The 24,564-nt window shown below is 57.2% G+C and overlaps 3 protein-coding genes across 10 annotated transcripts in view; 2 read left to right on the top strand and 1 right to left on the bottom strand.

The window, feature by feature from the left end:
- Positions 1 to 6,835, top strand: part of ZER1 (zyg-11 related cell cycle regulator) — a 38,582-nt gene extending 31,747 nt beyond the window's left edge. Inside the window, exons 11-14 of the mRNA XM_019641633.1 lie at positions 269 to 457; positions 1,454 to 1,551; positions 3,232 to 3,334; positions 5,172 to 6,835. Of these exons, the coding sequence (XP_019497178.1) occupies positions 269 to 457; positions 1,454 to 1,551; positions 3,232 to 3,334; positions 5,172 to 5,229 (448 nt within the window). The 3' untranslated portion in view covers positions 5,230 to 6,835. The remainder of the gene's footprint in view (positions 1 to 268; positions 458 to 1,453; positions 1,552 to 3,231; positions 3,335 to 5,171) is intronic.
- A 3,184-nt stretch (positions 6,836 to 10,019) lies between these two features.
- On the top strand, positions 10,020 to 13,405 carry ZDHHC12 (zDHHC palmitoyltransferase 12). 3 transcript variants are annotated; one of them, XM_019637732.1, is made up of 5 exons: positions 10,020 to 10,160; positions 11,643 to 11,779; positions 12,135 to 12,212; positions 12,421 to 12,584; positions 12,771 to 13,405. In XM_019637732.1, exons 1-5 carry the CDS (start codon positions 10,061 to 10,063, stop codon positions 13,096 to 13,098), a joined length of 807 nt encoding a protein of 268 aa, XP_019493277.1. In that variant the 5' UTR covers positions 10,020 to 10,060; the 3' UTR covers positions 13,099 to 13,405. The 3 variants fall into 3 exon arrangements, with proteins under 3 accessions (XP_019493277.1, XP_019493266.1, XP_019493287.1); XM_019637721.1 differs by having other exon boundaries at positions 12,418 to 12,584; XM_019637742.1 differs by having other exon boundaries at positions 12,418 to 12,584; positions 12,740 to 13,405.
- A 103-nt stretch (positions 13,406 to 13,508) lies between these two features.
- PKN3 (protein kinase N3) lies at positions 13,509 to 24,564 on the bottom strand. Of its 6 annotated transcripts, none has more exons than XM_019637694.1 (22): positions 23,808 to 24,564; positions 21,932 to 22,172; positions 21,630 to 21,775; positions 21,021 to 21,132; positions 20,818 to 20,945; positions 20,416 to 20,599; positions 18,843 to 18,989; positions 18,649 to 18,758; positions 18,396 to 18,539; positions 17,901 to 17,976; positions 17,647 to 17,815; positions 17,355 to 17,457; positions 17,177 to 17,244; positions 16,791 to 16,854; positions 16,553 to 16,644; positions 15,982 to 16,158; positions 15,151 to 15,213; positions 14,968 to 15,044; positions 14,392 to 14,534; positions 14,196 to 14,303; positions 13,948 to 14,028; positions 13,509 to 13,836 (listed from the first exon to the last, which is right to left on the bottom strand). In XM_019637694.1, exons 1-22 carry the CDS (start codon positions 23,871 to 23,873, stop codon positions 13,624 to 13,626), a joined length of 2,712 nt encoding a protein of 903 aa, XP_019493239.1. In that variant the 5' UTR covers positions 23,874 to 24,564; the 3' UTR covers positions 13,509 to 13,623. The 6 variants fall into 6 exon arrangements, with proteins under 6 accessions (XP_019493239.1, XP_019493249.1, XP_019493214.1 ...); XM_019637704.1 differs by having other exon boundaries at positions 24,144 to 24,564; XM_019637711.1 differs by having other exon boundaries at positions 13,614 to 13,836; positions 13,992 to 14,028; positions 24,144 to 24,564.

Here is a 24,564-nt window from a genome sequence, read left to right as displayed (position 1 = left end):
CTGCTCTTAGCCTAGGTCTCTGTTATAAATGCCGCCTTCCCTCTATAATGTGGTTTCTTAGTCTTTGAACCCTCCATAAATGGTCCTCTAAGCTATATCTCATCTCAGTGACCTCAGGTGCCTTTTAGAAGTCACCTGGGTATGGACAATAAGTGATAAAGAAATCAGTAGTACCTCTGGCATCTGCTTTGTTAGTCAGGGTCCAGCAGCTGGTATCTGAAGAGGGACTTCAAGGGAACTGGACTCCATTTTTCTCTCTTCTTGGCAGCAACCTGCTGGAGAGCAAGGCTGATGGAATTGAGGTTTCCTACAATGCCTGCGGCGTCCTCTCCCACATCATGTTTGATGGGCCTGAGGCCTGGGGCATCTGTGAGCCCCAGCGGGAAGAGGTAGAGGAGCGCATGTGGGCAGCCATTCAGAGCTGGGACATCAACTCACGGAGAAATATCAACTACAGGTGCACAGTGGGGAGGGCGGGGTGATGCTAGGATGGGGCGCTTGTTGCCAGCACGGTGCGGTCAGAGCCTCTCGCCTCTCCTCCAGCCCTCTGTCGGCTCTGTCTTATTGAGGCCAAGTCCACATACAGCACGGAGCAGAGAGGCGTGCACCTCAGCTTTGCTGCTTGGTGCGTGTGTCATGCACATCAACACCTGCATGTATCCAAAGCCTGCTGTTCACACACATCTGATAACATTTGTTTGTGGGGATGTGGGAGGAGGAGAATATACAGACACGCAGGAGGAAACAAAACAGAAGCCATTCATAATCTCATTCCCTGAAAGAAACCCCTCTAACCTGCCGGTGTGTCCCTCCCAGCAGCTGTACACACAGACATACTTACTTTCAATCCAGCTGGCATCAGGTCATACTATCTTTGTGACTGAATTTCCAACCATAGGTCAGCGTTTCCCTCATCATGTTATGACTGGGTCACTTTCTATGTGCAGATGGCTTTTCTTGTACTGATTGACATTGAAGTTGAAAACCCGTGTTGGGGGAACGGACTCATGCTTGTGGCTTTGCTGATGCTCCAGTTATGTCATCCCCTAGCAGAGAGGAAGCAAAATCACCGGTCTGGGCGTTTGCACGTACATTTTTCGGGCTTTTGGACATGACTACAGATGGCCCATAGAAGGCCGAGTGCAGTCACACTTTCTTCTGCATCCCGGGGTACTAACTGCCCCACCCCCAGGCTGGGTCTGTCTTCCTTGCCCAGGCCCCCAGCTTCTGCACCACCTGATCTGCGCCCCTGCTACCTCCCTGGCGCGTCCTTGCTCTTGACCTCTCTCACAAGGGAGCTCCCTTTATGGAGCCTGAAGTGGGCTGAAGGGCCAGGTGCCCCGTATCCCCTGCATCCTGCTGGCCGTAGGACCCTCCAAAGAGGAGAAGCTCCAGCAAGATGCACTCCCTCCTCCCCCTGCACCAGAGATGACCCCGATTTCCCTTCCTACAGGTCGTTTGAGCCAATTCTTCGCCTCCTTCCCCAGGGCATCTCCCCTGTCAGCCAGCACTGGGCCACGTGGGCCCTGTACAACCTCGTGTCTGTCTACCGTGAGTACTCACTCGCCCTTTGTTCAGACTCGGGGACACTCACCTAGCTGAAAGCAGAGCATCCTCAGGAAGCTTCCAGTGTGGGTGGGGAGCCCCAAGAGAGCTGGCATCCATATCTGGGCCTCAGAGCACAGCCCTCCACGCTCCAGCATTTGTGGGTAGCACAGCATAAGGGCTGGCCTCTGCACCGTGGCCAGAGCAGGCGGGGCAGCAAGACGGCCAGTCCAGAGTCACCAGACAGCTCTCTTAATGCCTCCTGCCTCCATATGAGTGAAGAGTCAAAAATCTCCATGCTTTCTGTAAGACAGAGTAAGACCCACCCAAACAAAGAACTTACCCTGAGGAAACAGACATTGAGAGAACAGGAGAGAACTTTAAAACAAATCTTATCTCCTCAAGGAGAGTCCTGCCCTCCCATAGAAGAGCCTGAACTGTCCTCTGCTCGGTGGCTTTGGGGGAGAAGAAAAAGACTTTATGGCAGGCCAGGTGTGACCCCTAGTTCTCTCCCTTACTGGTTATGTGACCTCATACAGCTTCTTTAACCTCTCTGGGCCTCGGTTACCTCCTCTGTAAAAATAACACCTACCCCATAAGATTGATGTGAAAAGAGAAGCAACATAGAGTGCCAAGCCCGATGCCTAGATACTGCTCAGTCCTGTTAGCTGGCAGTGTGGATAAGAGTGCAGGCTCTGGGAGCAAACTGCCTGGGTTTGAAACCTGGTTCGACCACTGGCTGTGTTACTTTTAGCAGGTTTCTCAACCTCTCTGTGTCTCAATTTCCACATCTTTAAGATGGGATAATAATAACACTTACCTCATAGGATTGCCATGAAATAAGACATGTAAAGTGCTTAGAACATACCACATACCAACACATGTGCATGTACTGACTGGTCAGTAAGCATTAGCCTTTTCTATTATTATTTGAGGTTAGTCTTACTAAAAAGTAGCACCTTAACCTCAAAGAGGCAGGCAGTGGCGCACAGAGGCAGGAGCCCTGAGCCGGGACGCCCTTGGACAGTTCATCCAAGTGATTTCGGAATTACTTCATCTCTCTGAAGCTCAGTACTTTCATCTGGAAAATGGAGATAATAAAAATAGCTCCTACTATGCAGAGCTGCTGGAGGTCCTTGGAAATGCCCGTGCTCTCCATGGAGTGTAAGCCCTGGGTACCAGGCACTAGAATGTTCTTTGTTGGAGTGAACCATGAAACCACCCATTAAGAAAGCATGGTGGTTCCAACCTGGCTGGTCACCAGAATTACTTGGCCATATTTTATTAAAAACACAAATAAATACAGGTCCGTGGATCTATTGAATCGGAATATCCAAGGGCAAGGCTTACGAATCTGTGTTTTTACCAAAAAACCCAAAAAACTTCTCAGAGACTAGAAGCCACTGGTTGGGGTGATATTTTCCAAAGGGTGAGCTCTGGGGGAAAAATGCTACTGCGTATCAAGATAGGGAAGAGCCTTTCCCAAGGATTCAGCCCTTCCTTTCCCAGGGGAACTCGGGGCTGGGCAAACATGGCTCATCCTGGGTTGCAGCAGTGCCCGCACCCAGGCCTGCACCTTCCTCCCACCCCTCTGGGAGGGCAGTCCTTGCGGCAAGGGTGGGTCTCTGGGCCCAGGCTGAGAGAAAACCCTCCCTGATTCCCTGCTGTCTACTACGTACCCCACAGCGGACAAGTACTGCCCCCTGCTGATCAAAGAAGGTGGGATGCCCCTTCTGAGGGACATGATCAAGATGGCGACCGCACGGCAGGAGACCAAGGAGATGGCCCGGTAAGAGCCAGGCAGTGTATCTGCCAGAGCCTTGATTTGGGGGAGTTGGTGACATGGTGGGGGCCCCCTGGTGGTCAGGAATGGCAGAAATCGCCAGGGCAACTTGGAGGTGAGTATGTAGGTGGACAGGGTACTGATGTCCAGCTGGGGCCTCCCCGAGTGTCATTTCGGCCACAGTGTGGCCAGAAACTAGATGATCAAACTCTGAACGGAGCATCATTGCTCTCATTTGTAAGCTTCGTTTTCTTTTATTCCCAAGAAATTCCACCCTCTCATCACTGGGTGTCAGCACGTTAGCGCAGAATTTTTCATTATTTCTGGCCAAAGACATTCCAGCTAAAGAGAGGACACAGTGTGGTAAAATACATTCTAGAGTTCAAGTCGGGCAGAGTGCAAATGAGTGTCCAAATGTGAACGTCCCATTCAGAGCTGTCGGGAGTTTCACTGCTGTGTGGTTTTCACTATAGACTAAAATATCACTGGTTCTGGCCTCACATTGATCAGTACACAGGAGACTTAGGAATGCTGCACATCGCCATCAGCAGTAATGACCTTGCTCTCTTCAGGACCCCAGTTCTAAACACGATGTATTATTAGAATAAAGAGTATTGTGGAGGAGGTTTCCTGAAGCTCAGAGGCTCCCAACACATGACTAGGCTGTTTCTGCAATTATTTTTGGCAAAAGGCACCGCTTAAACATTAATTGACAGAGTTGTCTGAGTTTGAGAATGGTAAAATGAGTGGTTCTCACAGTTAATCTCCCTAAAGAATCACCTAGAAAGACTGTTAAAAACGTACTGGCCCCAGGCTGGCCGAGTGGCGTGGTGGTTAAGAACTGGCTTGGGACGCCAGAGGGCCCCGGTTTGGATCTCACATATGAAGGCCAGTGACACTGCCCTCTACAAAAAAAAATGTGCTGGCCCCATCCTACATGTTCTGTCCCAGCGGGTCTGGGAGGTGGGCCTAGGAACAATTATTGTCTGCAGGGATCCCAGGAGATGTGAGAAGCGCTGGGTAAGACTGACCCCTAACCTGCCCCGGGCACTGTAAACATCTCAGTGAGACCTGACACACATGTCTGAACGGGCCTGTCTGACAGCAGGTGTGAGTGATACTGAGAGAGCACTCAGGAGAAGTCACTCTGCCTCATAGCAACTCCTGTCCCACTCCATGCGTCCCTTAGTTCCTAAAATGTATTGGGGCGTCCCTTTAGCACACAGAGCCTGCAGCGAGCGCCCCGACCAGCCCAGAGGCTTCATGTTAAATGTGAAGGCCATCTAGGCTCCAGGGTGACGCCTGACAGCAGTGGGGCAGCAGCTCCCAGGGGCCAGACTGGAGTAGATGAGGGACGGGGTCTGAGCACCAGTGGTGGTTCCCAAACGCTGTGCTGAGGCCTGGCTGCCTCAGTAGCATACGGCCCCATGTAAGCACAGCTGCCCCAGCTCCACCCAGACCTCGGGCTATGTCTGCTGTGCAGTCACTTTGGGGACCATTAAGTAGACTTTGGGGAAGAAAAGGCCTGGGTGTGCAGGGCAAAGATGGAGAAAGAAGACTTTGCTGAAGAAAGGATCAGAGGGTTTTGGAGGTTAGGCCTGAGCTGATTCAGGGGAGTCCCTAACCACAGATGCCCTGGGGTGGGGGGATGCATGGGGAGGAAGATAGGGTGCTGGTGGAACTCATTGCCACAGGCACCTTTTCCTGGCACGTGCCGGCCATTTTGCGCTCACCATCTCAGTCAGCATCACTGTTAGGTAACATTGGCCTGATCAGCCGGGACGGACTTGGCCTACCCCGGCCGAAGCCCACCTTCCAATCCTCTCTCTCCCGTTGTCTGCAGAAAGGTGATTGAGCACTGCAGTAACTTTAAAGAGGAGAACATGGACACGTCTAGATAGAGGCTTCCGCCCCTACGGCCATCACTGCTCTGGACCACGAGGCCAGCAGGAAGCACTCAAGCAGCCCAGATGGCAGACTTCCACCCGGGAGCCTCCCACTGGATGAAGGGACACAGGGGACTTTTGCACAACCGACGCTTTTCCTTAACATTAGTGAGATATATATATTATATATATATATATTATTTTTTTTTTGGTTAGGAAGTGTGAAGTTTTGTGTGTATGATTTCTGTACAAAAACAAAAGAAACACTCCCTGAGTCCTTGCCGCTTCCTTGGCCATTCTCAAGCCCCAACTCAAAGCCTTCATCGCTGCCACACTCACTCCTCCCCCCGCCAGACTAAATGCCTCTAACATTGTGAGTGTCCAGTCCTTTCCCAGTAACCTCAGACCCTGGCCTTGCCTCCTATTAGGAGAGGCAGCAGGCTTTTAACAGCCCACTTCAGCACCCTAACCCACCCGCCAAAGCCTGAGAACCTCATCTGGGGTCCTGGGGGCAGCTGATGGGGTTTAGTGGGGATTAAAACTAACCCCAGTGGGTTTCCCAAATGCCTTGGTGCTCCCGGCTGTGGGCCATCTGGGGCAAGGAAGGGAGCCGTGCCTAGGCCCAGGCCCAGGCAGCCGCAGCCCCAGAGGACCCTTGAGAAGCGGGGCTCACGGTGGCCCTACTGCTCTCTGGCCAGGCCTGCCTGAGGCCACGCTGCTATGGAGGCTGCCTCCTAGTCTCCCACCAGGTCCCAGGCTGTTGAAGGCCCCAGCCCAGGGCTGGTCAGAACTCGGGCAGATTCCACTGCCCCTTCTGCCAAACGTACCCAGAACCGGCCCCTGGCTCCGGAAGCCAGCACCTTCTGGGGCCAGGGACTTCCTCCCTTATTCCCCAGCCCTTCATCTGCCCACAGACCCAAGGTGCCCAGGCACCCCACCAGCAGAACTGAGCCTGCCTCATTCGCCCTGCCTGCCCCACTGCCCAGAGGACCCCACATCTCTCATAGGCAGGAGTTCCCCATGCCAGCCTTTCCCGCAGCAGGCAGCAGGCAGATACCCCCAGACCACATGGCACAGCCTGCAGTGGAGACCCTCCTGCCCTGCCCCCCGGCTTTACCTTGGAAACCTCTGGGCTGTGTTTCAGAGAAGCGTGAGCCCCGAATGTATCTCAGAATCTCTTGTCCTCCCTCATCGGAACGCCGAACTGCTTCTGGTAGACAGACAGGAGTGAGGAGGCCCCTCCAGAACTAGGGGCCAGGGCGCGCGGTGACTCCGCAGGCAGCCCCTGGGGCATGCTTTTCTTCCCTCCTCCTTCCCTGGGCCTGTTTTGGGGTTCTCCTAGCACTTCTGCCTCCAGGTGGAACACGCTAGAGGAGCAGCCCAGGGGAGAGGCACCTGGCCTTTTTCTCCTGGAGTCTTTCTCTCCCAGCCCTGGGCAGGGGCAGCTGCCCAGCTTTTCCCCCAGCTTGACAGACAGGCCACAGCTGCCCCTCCCTTCCATGCTCATGTGGCCTGAGCCAGACCCCAGGCAGAGCTCACAACTCATTGCTTTACCACCTGGGGCCTGGATGAATGTCTGTACTTTGGGATGTCAAAGAAATACATTTTTGTGCAAAGTGGAGAAGAGCAGAGTGTCTTTTTTGCGGAAGGGATGGGGTCAGGAGAGGGCTTGGGCCAGCTCAGGCAGTGGGCCTTGAGTGTGGCGGGTTTGTGTGCCCAGTCTGGAGAGCTAATCAACTGCAGCCTGGAGACAGATGGCCGATGGGGCTGGAGTCCCTGTTTCCTCATGTTCTCTGCACCTCTGTGTCCAGACACTGAGGGTACCGCTGGCCACAGACCAACATGGCCCCTGCCCAGGATGGTTTGGTCTGATGGTAAAGACAAGTGTTAGGTATGAGATTACAACACGGTGTGCAACAAACAGGAAGAAGGGAGCCCAGAGGGCACCTCTTGGGGGCTGGGGGCGGTGTGTAGGGATTAGTGGGGCCACACCACTTCTAGGGGTTGTAAGAGCCCATGTGGAGGTTAGCGATAGCGTGGTGTGCCCAATGCAGTCAGGGAGGCTTCTTGCAAGAGGAGACCTGTGAGCTGAATGCAGCAGAAAGACAAGGCTCCCAGACCTAGCCGTGGGGGGCCCACGGGAAGAGCACCCCAGACAGAGGGCCCTGCTAGGCGAAGGGCCTTACAGAGAGACATGGAGCACCCTGTGTGGCTACAGCAGTAAAGGAACAAGGGTGCAAGAAGAAATCGCTGGGGACAAATCATGAGGTGACCAGACTCTGGCTTTGCCCAGGGCGGTCCTGGTTTACACCCGTTGTCCCTGTGTGACCATCAGCAGTGCCTTCGGTGCCCCTGAGGCACTCCTGAGGTTGTACCCACTGGGGGAGGGTTTTCCCCCAAAGAACAGTCTGGGTGCTGGTACCAGATGAAGGCAGACCATTCCCACACATTCCAGGTGGGTGCATGCCCAGTGCCCAGAGAAAAAGATTCTGTCCTTGACTAAACTTTAGCCAGGCTCCTCTGAGCCCTCTTCTCAATTAGGACTCAACCGTGACCTATAAAAACGACTAGAGACTCTCAGCACAGTGATTTTATCCACCTCCCTCCCCCTCACATTAAGACTTAAATACTAACATACTTTCTAAGAGCTCAAGGCTGCATCCCTAGGATGACCCGCCCCCCTTCCAGTGCCTGCCTGAGAAAGCTCAAGGGCTCCAACAGAAGTTACTGCTCGCCATAGGCCCCCCACACCACCCTGTCTTAGAGCACTTACTAAAAAGGCCTTATAACTGTGACTCCTTTCTCTGCCCCTTTGAAATGTTATCTGTATCTTCTGCAATTCAGGAGTGTCTTTCTCAAGGACCTGAAAACCATTCCTTTGAAATGTAATCCTCAGAGAGGATGGGGCCACGGTCTCCCAGTCTCTGTGAGAAGATAGAAGCCTAACTCCAGTTATTGCCAGCAAGCAGGCACAGCCGCCTAGTCAGCATTTACACTGATCAACCCTCAGTAATTTTTCACTTCCCTGAGCCTGTTCAAGCCCCCACCGTTCCTTCTCTATAAAATGCCCAGACACCAATCGCTTCTCAGCCTTTTGGCTAAAATCAAGTGTACGGTCTGTTCTTATCTGGTTAAAATGCCCAGTCACCTCTGTACAAATTGAAGCGACATTCAGTTCATGCTGGACCCTCAATCCTACTGCAACAGTATATTACTGATTAAAATCTGTCCTTACCACTGAGTGTCCGACTTTGTTTATCTTTGACACCAGCACAGTAACTGACTCACAGAAGTTTCAGGATAACTTAAGCGGTAATGTGCTGTCATGCCTCATCGCCGTAATCAAGACTAACTTCCAAGTGTGAGACATTCAACTCAAACACCAGGTTAGTCAAAGGTGGGAGGGAATTCATTGTCTAATGCAACTGGGGAACCTGAGCTAAGATCAGCTTTAGGCATAGCTGGATGTCGGGGCCCAGCCAATGTGAAGACTTTCTCACGCCCCATTTTAGTGCTGCTTATCTCTCTCTTTATAAGCTGGCCTCATTCTCTCCTGCCAGTCTCTCTCCACGTAGCGTAAAGACAGATGCCAGTTGCCCTTATATTCTATTCTTTATGCTTGAGATCCAAACGAAAGTGCCTTTCTCTCTCAGCCACTATACAGTAAGTACTCTCATGAAGTGACTCTGATTGGCCCTGCTGAGTCACATGCCCACCACCTAGGACCAATCACTGGGGAGAATGAGATAGAGACCCATGTTTGGCCTTCTAGAGTCACTTGCCCACATATGACTCCCCCCAACCCTTGGAGGTAGGGGGCCCACACATTCCCTCAAAAACAATAGGGATTGGGGAAGGTTAAGTCCCCCAACAGAAAAGGGATGGTGAAACGGAAAAAAAAAAGAAAAACATGTCAGAAGAAGATACTAGAGGAGCTGAGAGGGGGCCAATGTCATGGAGAAAGAAGGTGGATGTTAGTATCTGTGAGGTGCGGGTGGATAGGCAGGGCTGAATGGGGAAGGCCCCGGGGGCCCGGTTGAAGGAGTGTGAGCAGTGAATGATGAAGCATGGGTGGGACAAGTCAGTCTGGCAGGTCGTAGGTGTTGCTTAGACAGTCCTGTGCTAAACACTACGTCCATTCTTTAATCCTCCCAGCCACCTTAGAAGAGGGTACCATTATCATCTCTATTATATAGCCAGAAAAGAGAGCTCAAAGCGGTTCAGTAACTTGCTCAAGCTCACACAGGCAGGAAGGGGCAGTGCTGGTATGTCTGACCCTGAGCCAAGTTGGGCCCCTCACTGCCAGAATCTGCGCCACGGACCTCCACTTTGCTCTCATCCCGTTTGCAACAACTGAAAACGAATAGCAAGAAGGTAAGGGTGTCTGTTACCACGGAGCAACCTTGGGCGAAGCCTCAGTCGTCACATCTTTGAACCAGGCACAATTCTTCAACCTGGAGTCACAACAAAAACCTGGATCCTTGAAGCGCCTAGGGAACGGCATGCAAGCGCAGGGCTGTGGGGTGGGGAGAGGGGTGGGAGCCCAGTGGAACCGGATGGGCACTCGCGCTCGCTCCCGGGCTTTCGAAAGTTACCCGGCTAGGGAGCACTGGGGGTGGGGAAGTTACTGGCTGCGCGCGCGCCGGCCCCGCCCTCGGCCTCTTCAGGCACCTGTTGGCTCGAGGGCCTACTCGGCCGCATCTGCCATCCAATAGACAGCCTCTCTAGCCCAACCTGGATCCGCCCACCACCTGGATCCGCCAATCCTCGGGTGGATGCGGCCCCTCTCCCTCGGAGGGCCCGCCCCTTCGGGCGCTTCTTCCGGGTGGGGCCCCGGGCCGAGGCTATGGCGCCCTGGGCGCTCCTCAGCCCTGGGGTCCTGGTGCGGACCGGGCACACCGTGCTGACCTGGGGAATCACGCTGGTTCTCTTCCTGCACGATACCGGTGAGCCGGACCCCGCGCGACCCCGGATCCACCCGATCCCGCGTGGTTCCCCAGACCTTTGGGTCTCACTGGGTCCCCTGCCGAAGCCCCAGAGACCCTGGGATTCACCTCATCTCCGCTAGCTCCTGAGGCCCCTTCCCCATCTGTCATTCCAAGAGCCACCTGCTTCCCGCCTAATACCCAGTCGATCCCTGATTAATCCCAGCAGTTCCTGATCCCTGCCAGATGCCCTGTCCATCCCAAGACCCCATGCAGTGCCCACCAGATCTGACGACCAACTCGAGCCCCCATCTCCCCTAATCCTGGAACCCACCTGATCCTTCCCAGGAATTGGGAAAGACAAAACAACCTTCCCTCCGTAAGATTCCGAGGATCAGCTAGATCTAGGATTGGCATCCCGCCCAGCCCCGTGGCCACTAGCTGCCCAAGTCCAGGCTCCCACCCTCAGGCAAGAGAATACCCCGTAGGGGAGCGACCCTACCTGGCTTCTTGCCCTGGTAGCCCCCATTCACCCCACAGGCCCACCCCCACTTTTATCACTCCCCTCTTTACCAGGTTTACACAGGTTGCCTCCAGCACAAATTCTCACCCAGCCTCACTGCAGGCCCCGCCCCCCCTCCTTGTTCCAGCCTCAACCCTGGACTGGGGGCATTCTTTCCTCCTAAGACCTTCTCAAGTTTCTGCCACCATCTTCACTCTTTAGCCTAAAAGACCTGTTTAGTCTCATCAGAAAGATCCCACCCCCTTCCTTCTCTGCTACCTTTTTCAACCAAGGGGCACCAGAGTTGTTCACACTCTGCTGTCTGGCTGTCTCATGTCCCTACACCTCAGCCCCTCACTCCCCCCAAAATCTTGTCACCTCCATGGGCTGGACCCTTCCTGGCCTGGGCCACCCTCGTGGCCTTCTCTGCAGCATCAGAGCATCTGAGCCTGCCGGCCCCATCCTCCTGTGTCTCTGTCTTATGGGCATCTCAGACCTGACTAGTCTCCCTATCGTGGAACCAAGGGCAGGGACCCCTCCTTTCTCTCCCCTATACCCAGTCAAGTCTGGCCCCTTCACCCCCTTCCTTCCATCTGTCCTCCCGCTCCTCTCCACCTTTCCTGCCCAGGCCCTTGTCCAGCCACCCTCCTCTCCCTCCTGGATAAGCCTCTCTCTCTGCCTCCAGGGTTCCCCTCTGATCCATCTTCTCTTCACGGAGAGGGTTTCCAGAAACAGATCTGACCCTATAACCTTCCATGATTCTCTGTTGCCTTCCAGAGAGTGCAGATGAACCACTTTTTTTTTTTTTCTGGCCCTGAACTTCTCCCTCCTGTACCCTATGCAGAGGACACACCTGACCACTCATCAAACCCCATCCTCAAGCCTTTGCTCAGCCAGGGACACGCTGCCCACCTCCAGCTGTACCCTCCCCCGTGCACCTTCCCCCACACTCTCCTGTTCACCCCAGCCACAGCCTCACTGTCCTCCTCTGGCCTCTCCAGAGCTGCGGCAATGGGAAGAACAGGGGGAGCTGCTCCTGCCCCTCACCTTCCTGCTGCTTGTGCTGGGCTCCCTGCTGCTCTATCTGGCTGTGTCGCTTATGGACCCGGGCTATGTGAATGTCCAGCCCCAGCCCCAGGTAACCAGGGGGACCCTGAGGGCCTGAACCCTTCCTCCCACCAACAGGGGACCCAAGGCCCCAATAACAGTCTCGTGCCAGGCTTTCCTGGGGCATCTCAGTGAATCCCTCTTGCCAGCCCTAGAAGTCCAGCCTACAATGAGGAAATTGCCAAGGCCCAGAGAGGGAAACAACTGGCAAAGATCACACAGCCTTGCTCAGTTCAGGGCACTCTGCCCATACTCCACCACCTCCATTATGCATGGGATGGGCCCCAAAATGTGCACACCGAGTTAAGCTGGCCCCCAAGGGAGATGCCCACCAGTGCCATCTGCCTCCCAGGGGGACTCCGTCTTATATTGCCCCTCATTTTCAGGAGGAAGTCAAGGAAGAGCAGACAGCCATGGTTCCTCAGGCCATCCCCCTGCGGCGCTGCAGACACTGCATGGTGCTGGTGGGTGATGCAGGGGCCTCCCGGGAAGGGTCAGGGGCAAGGTTAAGACTCTCTGACCTCCTATTGCCCCAGAGCCTTGGCCTCACCCCTCCAGGAAGAGGAAGGCCTCCCAGATTCAGGTCCCAATCTCCCACCCTCCTCCCCTCCCTCACTGTTGGGTCCAGAGAGGAGCCAGCATTGAGCCTGACTCCCTCCGTGCCCACAGCAGCCCCTCCGGGCCCGACACTGCCGTGAGTGCCGTCGCTGTGTCCGCCGCTACGACCACCACTGCCCCTGGATGGAGAACTGTGTGGGGGAGCGCAACCATCCGCTCTTCGTGGCCTACCTGGCACTGCAGCTGGTGGTGCTTCTGTGGGGCCTGCACCTGGCATGGTGGGTCTCACCACCGCCCTGGGTGTGGGGGGACGGTGGGCACCATGGGCCCACGAGGTGTGTAGAGAGCCGGGGCTCCGTCTTCAGGGGCCTGAGACCCTCTCCCAAATGGCCTGTCCACCTGGGCTCCCTGGGGCGCGCCCGCCCTCCCCCAGCTCTGGGCACCATCCCCATTCTGCCCCGCAGGTCTGGCCTCCAGTTCTCCCAGCCCTGGGGGCTATGGCTGCGGTCCAGCGGGCTCCTGTTCGCCACCTTCCTGCTGCTCTCCCTCTTCTCGTTGGTGGCCAGCCTGCTCCTGACCTCGCACCTCTACCTGGTGGCCAGCAACACCACCACTTGGGAATTCATCTCCTCGCACCGCATTGCCTACCTCCGCCAGCGCCCCGGCAACCCCTTCGACCGCGGCCTGACCCGCAACCTGGCCCACTTCTTCTGTGGATGGCCCTCAAGGTCCTGGGAGACCCTCCGGGCCGAGGAGGAGGAGGAAGAGGAGGGCAGCAGCCAGGCTGTTTAGGGTCGCAGGAGGCAGGGCCACCCTTTCAGGCCTGAAAACTGGAAGGGCCGAGCCCGAGGGCCTGGCGGTCCTCACTTCTGTCCACCCCTCCCTGGCCTCAGAGCAGAGTGAACAGAGCCCCTGCCTCAGTGGGCAGTTCTGCCTCCAAAGACAGAAGGCGAGAAGGAGCACCTGTGGGAGGCCGGGGCACCAACACCTCAGGCTTCTGGGACCACCCCACCCCCCAAACCAGAATGCCTCCAGTGCACAGTTTTATAAATTTAATAATCCACAAAGCAAGTCAAGTATTAAAAACCAAACCAAACTACTCCTCGCTGTGCCAGACTCTGGTGCAGGTCTGGCTGGGAGGCAGAGGAGGGGAAGGGAGCACCCTGCCCAGTGATGGAGCCAAGCCCACAACAGCAGCCCCATGGACTGATAAATACCAAGCAAGGCCTGGGCCTCAGGGCAGGGCACACAGCTGGGCAGACGGGTGGGCGAGGGAGGCTCTAACAGGCTAGGGGACAGGGACCCCAGGAGAGGCCCTCAGGGCTCCAGGAATCGCTCTGACACGAAGTCGAAGTCCCGAAAGGCGGCCTGTTGGCGGGCAGTGAGGGGACTATGGGGGTCAGGCGGGGTCAGGGCAGGCGGCAACCCCGTGAACTCGCCCTCGAAGTAGCGCAGGTCTGTAGAGCCACAGAGGGTGGGCGCAAACGGGGGCTGGACAGCGCGGGCAAGCAGGGCCTGCCAGTCGGTGGTCTGGGGATAAGTGCAGAGGTGACTGAGATGACAGGAACGGCAGCCCACGTGGTCCCTCAACACCTCCCACTGTGCCAGGCATCTGGGACCACTGCCACCTTGGCCACTAACCCTGAAGAAAGGCTGTGTCTTGATCTCCTCGGCGTCCTGCTCACCTGCCCCCAGGCGCTTCTCCGGGCACTTCTGGAGGAGCTGGGCAAGAGAACAGGTGATCCCTGAGGGCACTGGACCGCAGGCACTGCCGCCTCCCCAAGTACCCCAAGCAAGCTGGGCCACAGGGCCCCAAGGATGGGTGGTGACAGGGTGGCTCATGAGCCACAGTAGCCGTCCAGCCCAGCCCTGGACCCTGCAGTGATTACCTTCTGAAGGATCTCAAGCCCCTGCACCGACAGAAAACGGGGATATGAGGCGTCCACATTGACGATGCAGTCAAACACCTCCTCCTCGGTGTCCCCTGGGAACGGGCACTGCAGGGATGGGGGCTCAGCAGGGTGCATGGGCCATCCCCACCCCACCCCGACCTAGAGGCCCTGGCAACCCTGGTCCAGCACTCACCTCGCCCACCAGCATCTCATACAGCAGCACACCCAGCCCCCACCAGTCCACAGCCCGTGTGTAGGCCTCCTGGGTCAGCACCTCAGGGGCCAGGAACTCGGGGGTGCCGCAGAAGGTGCTCGTCCGGTCCCCAAAGCCAATCCCTGTAAACCAATAGCCACACCGATGCCAGTTCAGTGTGTCTAGTCCACAAAAACTTCTGCGGTTGTAAGAACCAACAGCCAACCCTAATGCTCCATGTACTGAATTCCATGACAGGCCCTGCCCCCTACCCTCGGAGGTGGGATAACGGAGGAGGGAGCTGAGTCTCAGCCAAGCTCACATGCCAAGGTCACAAAGAAAGCAGAACCCAGTGCCCTCTCGCAACTCTTGAGCACAGGCTTCCCCTCGGGCCAGGGGCAAGCTTGGGCTCTTTAGCTAGGGCTGGGAAGGAAGCGCCAATGCGTCCAGCTGGTCCCTGGAATGAGGGTGGGGGTGGGGAGATTTCCTGGGAGATGCCACGTGCCCACCACCCTGCTGGCCTGGACTGGGGAAAGAAGGCTGGAGGACACGGGAACCTGGATAGGAGACACCCACCTTCCTTACATAGCCCAAAGTCCGCAATCTTCAGGAAACCCTGGGCGTCCAACAGAAGATTATCCAACTTAAGGTCCCTGAGGGTGAGGGGGGGCAGATGAAAGGGGCCCTGGGAACAGCGGCCCATGAGGAGGGCAGCATCTGCTCCTTCGCCCCCTCCCCTAGCATCTTGGGGCAAGTTACCTGTAAATGATCTTCTTTTCATGTAAGAACTGCAGCCCCAGGACCACACAGGCCAGGTAAAACCTGGAGGGGTGGTATACGGGGGAATTCAGGCCCAGGACTGCGGGGGGATGGGGGGACAGGAGGGCACCAGGATGGCCATGGCCTGGGGACCCCTGAATGTCTCAGCCAGAGTCAGATGTGGGTGAGAGACTGGAATGAGCCTCATGCTTCGGACTGGGGGTGGGGCTGGGGGTGAGGCTCCTCCAGACATCAGCCCCAGGGTGGTCCCAAGTTTGCTGCCTGCTAAAGGCCTACTCTTCTGGGTGTTTTAGATTGTGCCAGGGACAATACCGAGTGTTCTCATGCCTTATTCTCCCGGCATCCTCCCAGCAGCCTGCAGTTGATAACTCATGATGCCTATTTTTCAAATGAGATTCTGAGACTCCAGGTAAGTGACGTGTCCAGGGTCACACAGCTAGTGGCAGAGATGAAAGGCAAGACCAGACAACAGAGCCCTGGTGGGCAAGAAATAACTCCAGCTACCAGTCACTTAACTGTTCACTGGCCCCTATGCTCAACAGTTCATACATGTTACGCTCATCTATGCAACAAGCCTATGAAACAGTGATTATTAATCCAATTCTACACATTAACCCAATAGCTATATAAACTGAAGTCCAAGGACACAACTGCTGTGAGAATTGATCATCAGGATTTGAACCAAGGACCCCCTGACCCCCTGCTCTTCTGCTGATGAGCGCCCTGGAGGAAGCAGGGTGAAAGGGGGCCAGGTGTAGGGAACCAAGGAAGGGTTGCTGGAAGAGGCAGACTAGAGGGATGGGAACCCACCGGGCCTGAGGCTCAGGGAAGACGTCCTCATGGATCTGCATCATGAGGTCACCACCTGGCACAAACTCGGTCACGAAGCAGGCATGGCTGGAGGTCTGGAAGCAGGCAAGGAGGGAGAGCAGGAAGGGGTGTCCCGTGCGGCCCACAGCCTCCAGGATCCGCTTCTCGCAATACAGGCTGCAGGTGGGGGGAGTGGGTTTTAAAGGGAAAGAAAACCTCTGTTGGCTATGCCCTGCCACCCACATGACACCCCAGGCTCACTGGGTCTTCGGTCAAAGTACCAGGCAGGTAGAGTGATGGTTTCTATGTATCAGGGACTCACATGGGTCATTGGACCTGCACGGTCTCATTTTACAGATGAGGACGCTGAGGTGCAGAGATAAGAGGGGACCTGTCCAAGGGCACCCTGTTAACAACCGCAGGTACTAAAAAGAGAACCCAGGCCTGGGTGGCCCCCAGGGTCAGCTTTTCAAAGCCCCAGGAGCATTGCGCTGCCTTCTGGTACCACCGGCCCAGGCCAGCCATCCTGGGCACCCTCCGGGGCCAGGTGCCCCATGGTGTCACCACACACCTCTCAATCTCATCCCGGCTCAGCACCTCCTGCTTCTTCAGTGCTTTGATGGCATAGTATTTCCCCGTCCCCTTGAACTGGACCAGAAGGACCTGGGGACCAGAGAGAGGCTGGCTCCAGGTAGGCAGCACAGAGGAGCCTTTTCTGCCCCCACCCACTACCCCACGATCAGTGTCCTCCTAGCTCATGTGCTGAGGGCTGCCCAGCCCCCTCCACCGCACCCGCCTCAGTCCACTACCTTCCCAAAGTGTCCCCGGCCCAGCACGGCCAAGCAGCGGAAGTCCTGAAGCCGGGGGGGTTTCCTGCAAGAGAGGGCACAGGAAGGCCCGTGGGACAAGGGCTGGGCCTCCACCAAGAGCCGATTCAAACCCCCATGCCTGGTCCTGGGCTGTCCCCATGTATGAGGCTGGAGGAACAGGGGCTGGGGAGCCTGGGTGAGGGCTCCTAGGATAGCAGCTGCCTAGAGTCCGGCATACAGCTGGAGCTCAGTACCAGGCCCCAGAGAATGAGAACCTGAGAGCCAGTGAATACGCCAAGGAGCCGCAAGGGGCTGTGTGAACAAACACGCAAACACTCAAGTGAGTGGGTACTGTCTCAAACATGAAGTGAGGCTGACAGGCGTACCTGGTGGCTGAGGCTGGTAAAGACGACCCAAGTCGAGTCCTGGACTCCATGTGGGGGCGTTTGGTGCACTGTGGAGACAGAGGGGCTCAGAACAAAGCAAGCTTCCTCCCTCTCTCCCTCCAGCCCTGCCACTGCCACTGCCACCCCAGCACCCCCAGGGCTACCATGTTCCTCTCACCGGCGTCTCCTCAGGGGTTGGCTCCCGGGGCAGGTAGAGACGCGGGGGCTTGGGTGGGGGCCTTGTCTCTTCTCCCAAGGGGGTCTTCTTGGGGGGGAAATTACTGTGGAAAGAAAACAGACACATGGTGGGGCACAGACAGACAGACAGAAAAGCTGGGGGGACGGACACACAGCCGTGCCGAGACAGACAGAGGGTAAGATGAGCAACAGGGACAGAAAGACAGACACTGATGGCACCTGGAGAGGTGGAGGCTGAAAAGCAGGCAGCCTGGGGCGAGGTGGTTCCTCACCTGGGTGAGGCAAGGTCAGCGGCCCCCCGGGGTGTAGCCGGGGTCTGGGGACATGCTTTCGGGGGGCTGATTGTGCTTGGGGAGCTGCAGGGGGGCAGCAGATTCATGACCAAGCGCCCCCAGGCCGCCATGCTGAGGTTCATCTGGGAAGCTCTCAGGAAGTCCTGACCTGGGGCAAAAGAGGGGGTTCAGTCCCAGGGCTCCCTGACACCCGTGCTCTGTTCCCTCCACACACAGCCCTCTCCTGTCCACACCTCTGCGTTTAGAGAAAATGCGTTTCTGCCTCTGCAGCCGGGGCCTCCTCTCAATGACAGGGTCACAGAAGGTCACCTGCAGGGACAGGGGGCAGGGCTGCGGAACAGTCCCCTCCTACCCATCTGCCACAGGCACCTCCCTAACCTCCAGGATCCCAGCCTGAGCCTCCAGTGTCAATAATGCAAGAGCCAGAAGGGCCCAGAGGGATGGATTCAACGTCCTCATTGGTACCAGTGGGGAAACAGGCCCAGAGAGGAGGGGCGCTTGTCCAGAGACACACATGAGGCAGGGCAGTCAGGACAAGGACACAGGCCTCTAGACTCCCATGAAGTCCTCAGAGATTCCCGCAGCCTGCAAATCCATTCTTGGAGACCTCCTCCCCCCGGGCCTCAATTTCTATTCCTCTGTGCAGGGAGGTCGCATTCTCACAGGCCCTTTTAGCTCTGATGGGAGCCAGGGGCCCATGAGATCAGTGGGCAGGGGCCAGTGGGCACCTGGGCAAAGAGCAGTCCCTGTGGCATCAGGCTGAGGGAGAGCTGGTGACAGGCATTGTCCAGGAAGTCCTCCAGCCGCAGGAAGGCCACGCCACATAGCTGCCTCCAGTCCCGCCAACGCACCCCAATCTCCAGCTCTCGGGCCTACATCAGGGAGGCCAGATTGAGGGTGGAGCATGGCATCAGCCCTACCTGGCCAGCCTTCCACCCCATAGCCCAAGGCCACCCCTGGCCTCACAAGAGCCATCCTCACCCGCTCCAGGGGGATGACAAAGTTCTGGTCCCAGGACTGCTTGGACACCGGCCCCCAGCCTGTCTGGCCCACGACACGATTGTCCACTTTTAGCACAGCTAGCACCTCGCCTGCAGGGCCAGAGCTGGGACTCAGGGCAGGCCAGGTATGAGGGTCCTTTGCTGCACCCCAGTTCCCTGCGTCCCTCTACTCACTGGCCAGCTCACTTCTACCACGCTGCTGCCTGGCCCTGCCCCGAAGCCAGCCCTGGGAGGGGCTCCCAGCCAGCGCAGCTGCTGGAGAACGGCCCGGCACAGCTGTCAGCAGCTGCTCACAGCCCAGGAGGCGGACTTGAAGTGTCCCTGTGGGGAGCATGGAGGGGAACATCGTCAGGTGCCATCTTCCCATTGCCACTATCAATGGACCCCTGACGCCCCAGGAACACTACCTTCTCCTGGAGATGGCTAACCCAGCCCCTGCCCATGTTAGGCCTTGGCAGCCATCTGCCACCCTCCAGGTAAAGCAACTGGCCCTCTCTTCCTGAGCACCCTCCATGCATGTTGGGTGCAGCAGAGACACTCAAGCAAAAGGGCAAGACTGAGGCCTCAGCCGGGCAGCACGGAGCCACAGTGCTTGATGACATGCTGCTCAGGGCCTGGGGAGCACCATGGCAGGGATGAGAGCTTGGGGAGCAGGAAGCCCGGCTGCCTGTCCGGTCCCCCCTCCTCTCCAGGCCTCAGAATCCCCATCTGTATGGTGGAAATGAGTCCCAGCTCTGCCTCATCTCCCAAATGGGTACAAAGAGTGTTCTGACAACCAAGTGGATTCATTTTTAGGATCCCTAGAGTTTTGTCCCTCAAAGGGTAGAGGAAGCAGTAGGACTCTAGAAACCTTTGAGGACATACACTGGGCCTAAGAGCACCATTTAGGGAGTCCAGGCCTAGGGTTACACTCCAAGAGACCTTACAAAACAAGCAGCGCCCAGGGTAGAAAATCATCTTAGAAGGAACAACTCAGGGAACTGGGTTGTTTAGCCATCAGACAGGATACTGGGTATCCTGAGCCCCAAGTAGCTCAATTCCAGGCCCTTTAACAAGCCCTTTCCCCTGCTTGTCCATTTGGCCAGCTCTCATAAGCCCTTCAAGGCCAAGCTCAGACACCACCTCCTCCAGGAAGCATTCCGGATGCGCCAAGGCCAGGTGAGGGGGCCCTTCCCAGCTCTGCTCACAGTGGCATGTGGCCTGTCTACCCCTGCATCAGCTCTGAGCAGGAAGGCATTGGGCTCTCCTGGTGGGCATTTCAAGGGTTCCAAAGTTGACACTCTCAGATCATTTGTTGATTGCAATCCGGCTGCCACTACAAGGAGTCAGATCCAGCTCAGGATTAAGAAAGAACTTTCTAACAGTCCAAGCTGCCCAAGACTGGGTACCAGGGCCTCCAGGGCTCTGAGCTCCCCAACACTGGCATTTTAAGCATTATTATGGTTACTCACTTAAATAATTGCTTCACTGACTGAGTGCTAACTGTGCCGGCAGAGTACTTAGCATTTCACATGCAACAACTCGCTGAATTTTCACAGCAACCCTATGAAGTAGGTGCTGTTATCATCCCCATTTTACAGATGGATATACTGAGGTTTAAAGAAAGGGTGTCAGTTGCCCAAGGTCACACAGCTAGGGGGTGGTGGGGCCAGGGCTGCAACCCTTCACCAAAGTACTTCCCCACTGTCCTTCAGGGTCCTCTCTGGAAGGGAAGGAGAGCTCTGAAGTAGGAGGGACTCCTGGCTACCTGTCACGGCCGTGGGCTTCACAAGTGTCCCTGAAGCCTGGGGCTTCCCAGACACAGCAGTCCGCAGCTCCCGGGCCACTCGGCCACGCAGAGGGTGAGCAGGAGGCAGTCCCTCCAGCAGCTTCTCCAAGGCCAGCCGCAGGAGGTCCAGTTTCTGGGAGGACTCCTGGAGCTGGGCCTGAGCCTGCATAGGGGACACAGGCCCACGGGGTATGGGTGTGGTGGGGAGGGCAGTGGCCACCTGGAGACACCCCCGATGAGGTCGAGGCAGGACGTGCCTCCTATCTCCTCACTGATACCCTGCACGGCCAGTCCACTGTGTCTCCTGCCACTGCAGAGGGTGGTATGGGAACAAGGAGACCCTCAGAGAGGAGTGGCAACAGAAGGGGACCATGGTCTGACCTCGGCCAGTGCCTTGCGGTCTTGCGTTCGCCGGCTACCCAGCAGCTTCACTACATTCTTGGCACCCTCGGCCACAGCAGCCTCGATGCGCAATCGGTGCCTCAGCTCTTCTGCCAGCAGCTCAGGCCCTGGATGGAAGGAGGGGGCAGCCCTCAGGCCCGTGCCCTGCTCTGCCCTCCCCATCCTGTTTCCCAAGGTCTCACCTGGCTCAGGGGACCCACTGGCCTCCAGGCTGCTGATCTTCATTCGCAGCAGGGCCACCTTCAGCTGGCTGTCCCGCAGCATCTGCTGGGCAGCTGCCAGGAGCTTCCTCCCCTACGGGGTCATGACACATGTTAGCCCAGAGCCTCCCTGGTCAGGCCAGGGACTGGAACCAAGCCTCCCCCAGCAGACCAGGGTTGAAGCCAAGCCTCTCTTGGAAGGCCAGATAAAGAGCCAAGCCTCCCTTGTTAGACTTGGTCTGGGGCACAGCCTCCTGCATCAGATGAGACAAGGGCAGAGGTCAAGCTCCCCATGTCATACTGGGAGTTGGGGCTGGGGCTGGGGCTTCCCTACTAGAATGGGAACTTGGGCTGGGATTCTCCCATTAGACCAGTATTGTGCATTCTGTTAGACGAGGAGTTTGAGCCATGCCTTCCCCACAAAGCTGGGATTTAGGACTGTGCCTCCCGCATCAGACTAAGGGTTAGGACTGTGTCTCCCTTGCAGGGTCAATGGCTGAGTTGCATTTCCCTATCAGAATCAAGGCTGGTCAGCACCTCCTCTAATAATCTGAGAGCCAAATCCTCCCCATCAGAGGCCAGGAGCCTTACCTTGGGGGTGCCACTGGCATACGTGTGGGTCATGTTCTCGGCCCCCTGCTTTACCTTCAGCTCCACCTGCAGCTGCCTCTGCAGAGCCTCCAGGTGCCGGGCCCTTGGCTGCTCTGCCAGAGGCCAGGGTCCCGGGGCCACAGGTTCTGTGTGCATGAAGGATGGGGCACATGAACCCCTCACCTAGGGCCTTCCCTCCCTTCCCCTCCTGGGCATGGGCTACCAGAGGAGGGCCAAGGCCAAGGAGGTGGGTCGGCCTGTCGCCTCCTGTCCCCAGGGGTCTGCGCAGGCTCCTCACTCACCAGCTGGGCCAGGCCCAGGGCTGGGCAGCAGGATGCGAGTGTGCAGTTCCTGCAGCTCCCCATGCAGCTGCTCCAGACGGCGATTGGAGGATCGGAGCAGCTGCTGCACGTGGCCCAGGTGGCGGCGGTCTGTGGCCACCCGCCGCAGGTTCTCCACACCCTCCTTGATTTTTAGCTCCTTCTGGATGGCCCGACGGATCACCTCTTTCTCATCCTCCGGGGGCTGGTGGCCCACCCCAGGCTGTGGAATGGCAGAGGAGCCATGACACTCAGTCCCCACTGCCACCAGCCTCAGCTCACCACAGAGGGAGAGGGAGGCATGGACAGCACCCAGGACTGACACACAGGGTGTGGGAAGCGTCTCTGACTATAGAGCTAGTATCCCTAAGCCAGGTGGAAACCCCAAAGCTATTTATCCAGCACAGGCTTCAGTCCTCCGTATCAGAGAGATGGATGAGGGGAGCAATTTTCAATGTGCATGTGATGCTACTGGGTGCCAGGTCTGTTCTAAGAGCTTTGCATATGTTAACTTGTCAATCCTGACAACCCCAGGAGATGTGCAGTTACTATCCCCATTTTACAGGTGAAAAAACTAAGACACAGAAAAAGGTTAAGTAATCTGCTCAAAGTAGAAACAAGGAGGAGATACCACCACCTCCTGGGTCCCAGTCACTCTCTGGCAGCCACACTTCATCAGGCTGCTCTAAGGCTGGGGTGCAGGCTAAGATATGGGGCCAGAAAGGAAGCTAAGGTCACCCAAGGTCAGAGGCAGATGAAGGCCTGAGTAGAGGCCAGGGCTGTTCCCTTGATGTCTCAGATGGCAAAGCAGAGGCACAGAGAGGGGCTGGGGAGGTCTCCAGGGGGCCCACTCCTAGCTCAGCTCCTGGGAGGAAGTGGAAGGCTTTCTCATGACTTTACCCCAGGTTGGAGCAAGGAAGAGGAAAACCTCATTCCCAGAGGCCGTTTCAAACCAACCGGTGCCAAAGCTGACCTAAGCCCAGGATCACCCATGATGCTCCCCACGACTCCCGCAAGGCCTCCACCTTACCTCTCTGCTCTCCATCTCCTGAGTCTAGTGGAAGGGGTGAACACCCTGGCCTCTGGGACCCACCACCCCAAGCCTTCGTGGCCTGCTGGCCCAGCAGTCAGAGGGCAGGGGCGGGGCTCAGGAAATCCTTTGACGGCTCTAGGCAAGAGGGCCCGAGCCAAAGGCCTGAGCAAACAAAGATCCCATGGAGCTGGGGGCCCGGCCACCAGGGTCCTGAGTCACCCAGCTGCCACTGCTGGGCGGAGGTTCACAGGAAATTGGAAAATGTGTACAAGCCACTGGCTGGAACAGTCAAGGGACCTCCGGAGGAAAGCCGAGGGAGGGGCAGACAGAGCCCTGAAGGTTGCCTAAACGGCTGCAGTGGGAGCACTCAAGGAGCCTTACTGAGGCCGTCTCACCCTTGAGTATGGCCTATAGTCCTGCCTGCTCAGGGCTGGATTCCTGCCATGTGCACACACACCTCCATTTGCTCTGGGCTAGAACACCACGTCTCCCTCCAGTAACAGACATGCACACAGCCTTGGCCCCTGTGCCCACAAGCACTACTGCCAGCTCTGGCAGGAACCCGCCCCCTCGCCATTAGGGCCGAACCCTCTGTGTACCCAAAGGTTCCCGCGCAGGCACTGGTTCTCTCCGCCTCGCATGCACACTCTCTGCGTGCCCATGTGCTCTGGGAAGGACCCCCACCCCCAAGAGCGCAGGGACTGGCCCCTCCCAGTCCCTTCTCCCTGAGCACACACATTCTTCTTCCTCTAGGTCGCTCCCCAAAGTGCCCGCACGGCCCCCCTTTGCTTCCCCCGCCGATTCCCATTGGCCTTAGAGACTTACCTGGAAGAACCGATTTGGGGAAACTTTGGGGCCCACCCTAGTGGCTTTCATTGAGGATCCAGACATGTTCGTGGGCTACCTGGCTAAAGGTTCTGAGTCACATGGAGGCGATTTGGGAACGTTTCCAGAAGGTACGAAAGACTTAGCCCCAGTGCTCAGTTATGCCCTGCGAAGGGGTAGGGAGGCCCGGGGCAGGAGTTGGGAAGGAACAGGGGACAGGGCTGGAGATGCGGCAGGAGCTCCCAGCGCCTGGGGCCGTGAATGAGACTTCTCCCGCCCCGCATGGCCCGCGCCCGAGCCCGCGCCCGCGGCCTGTCCTCTCCCGGCGCTGTTCACCTGCCGCGGCGCCCCCTCCTCCATGGCGTAGCTCCGGCCGCTCGGCCCCTCCTCTCCACCACTCCGGTTCCGGAAGCCCCGACCCCTCCGCCAAGACTTTGAAACTTGAAACTTCCCGGGAAGCGGCGTGGAAGGCTTAGGATCCGGCACCCCCTCCCGAGGTCCGCGGGCCCTCCGAGGACCTGGGATCAGAGCCGCCTCTCGGCCGCGCCAGATCGGCGCTCGGGACCCCACTCCTAACCCGAGGCCACTGCGCCTCCCCCCGGATCCGACGTTCCGCGGGATATGGGATCCAGCGCCCCCTCTTTCGAGGCCGCTGTTCCGGCTCCGTGTGACACTGACCCCCACCCCAGGATAGAAGGGCAGGAAGGGACATTTCCCGGGCTGGGGTTCTCTGGTTGCCCCGCGGCACGCTCAGAGG

Source organism: Hipposideros armiger, unplaced genomic scaffold, assembly GCF_001890085.2.
Source record: "Hipposideros armiger isolate ML-2016 unplaced genomic scaffold, ASM189008v1 scaffold_3, whole genome shotgun sequence".
In the NCBI taxonomy this organism is placed as follows: domain Eukaryota; kingdom Metazoa; phylum Chordata; class Mammalia; order Chiroptera; family Hipposideridae; genus Hipposideros; species Hipposideros armiger.
The sequence above is the reverse complement of the archived record's forward strand: the minus strand, read 5'-3'. Positions and strand labels throughout refer to the sequence as shown.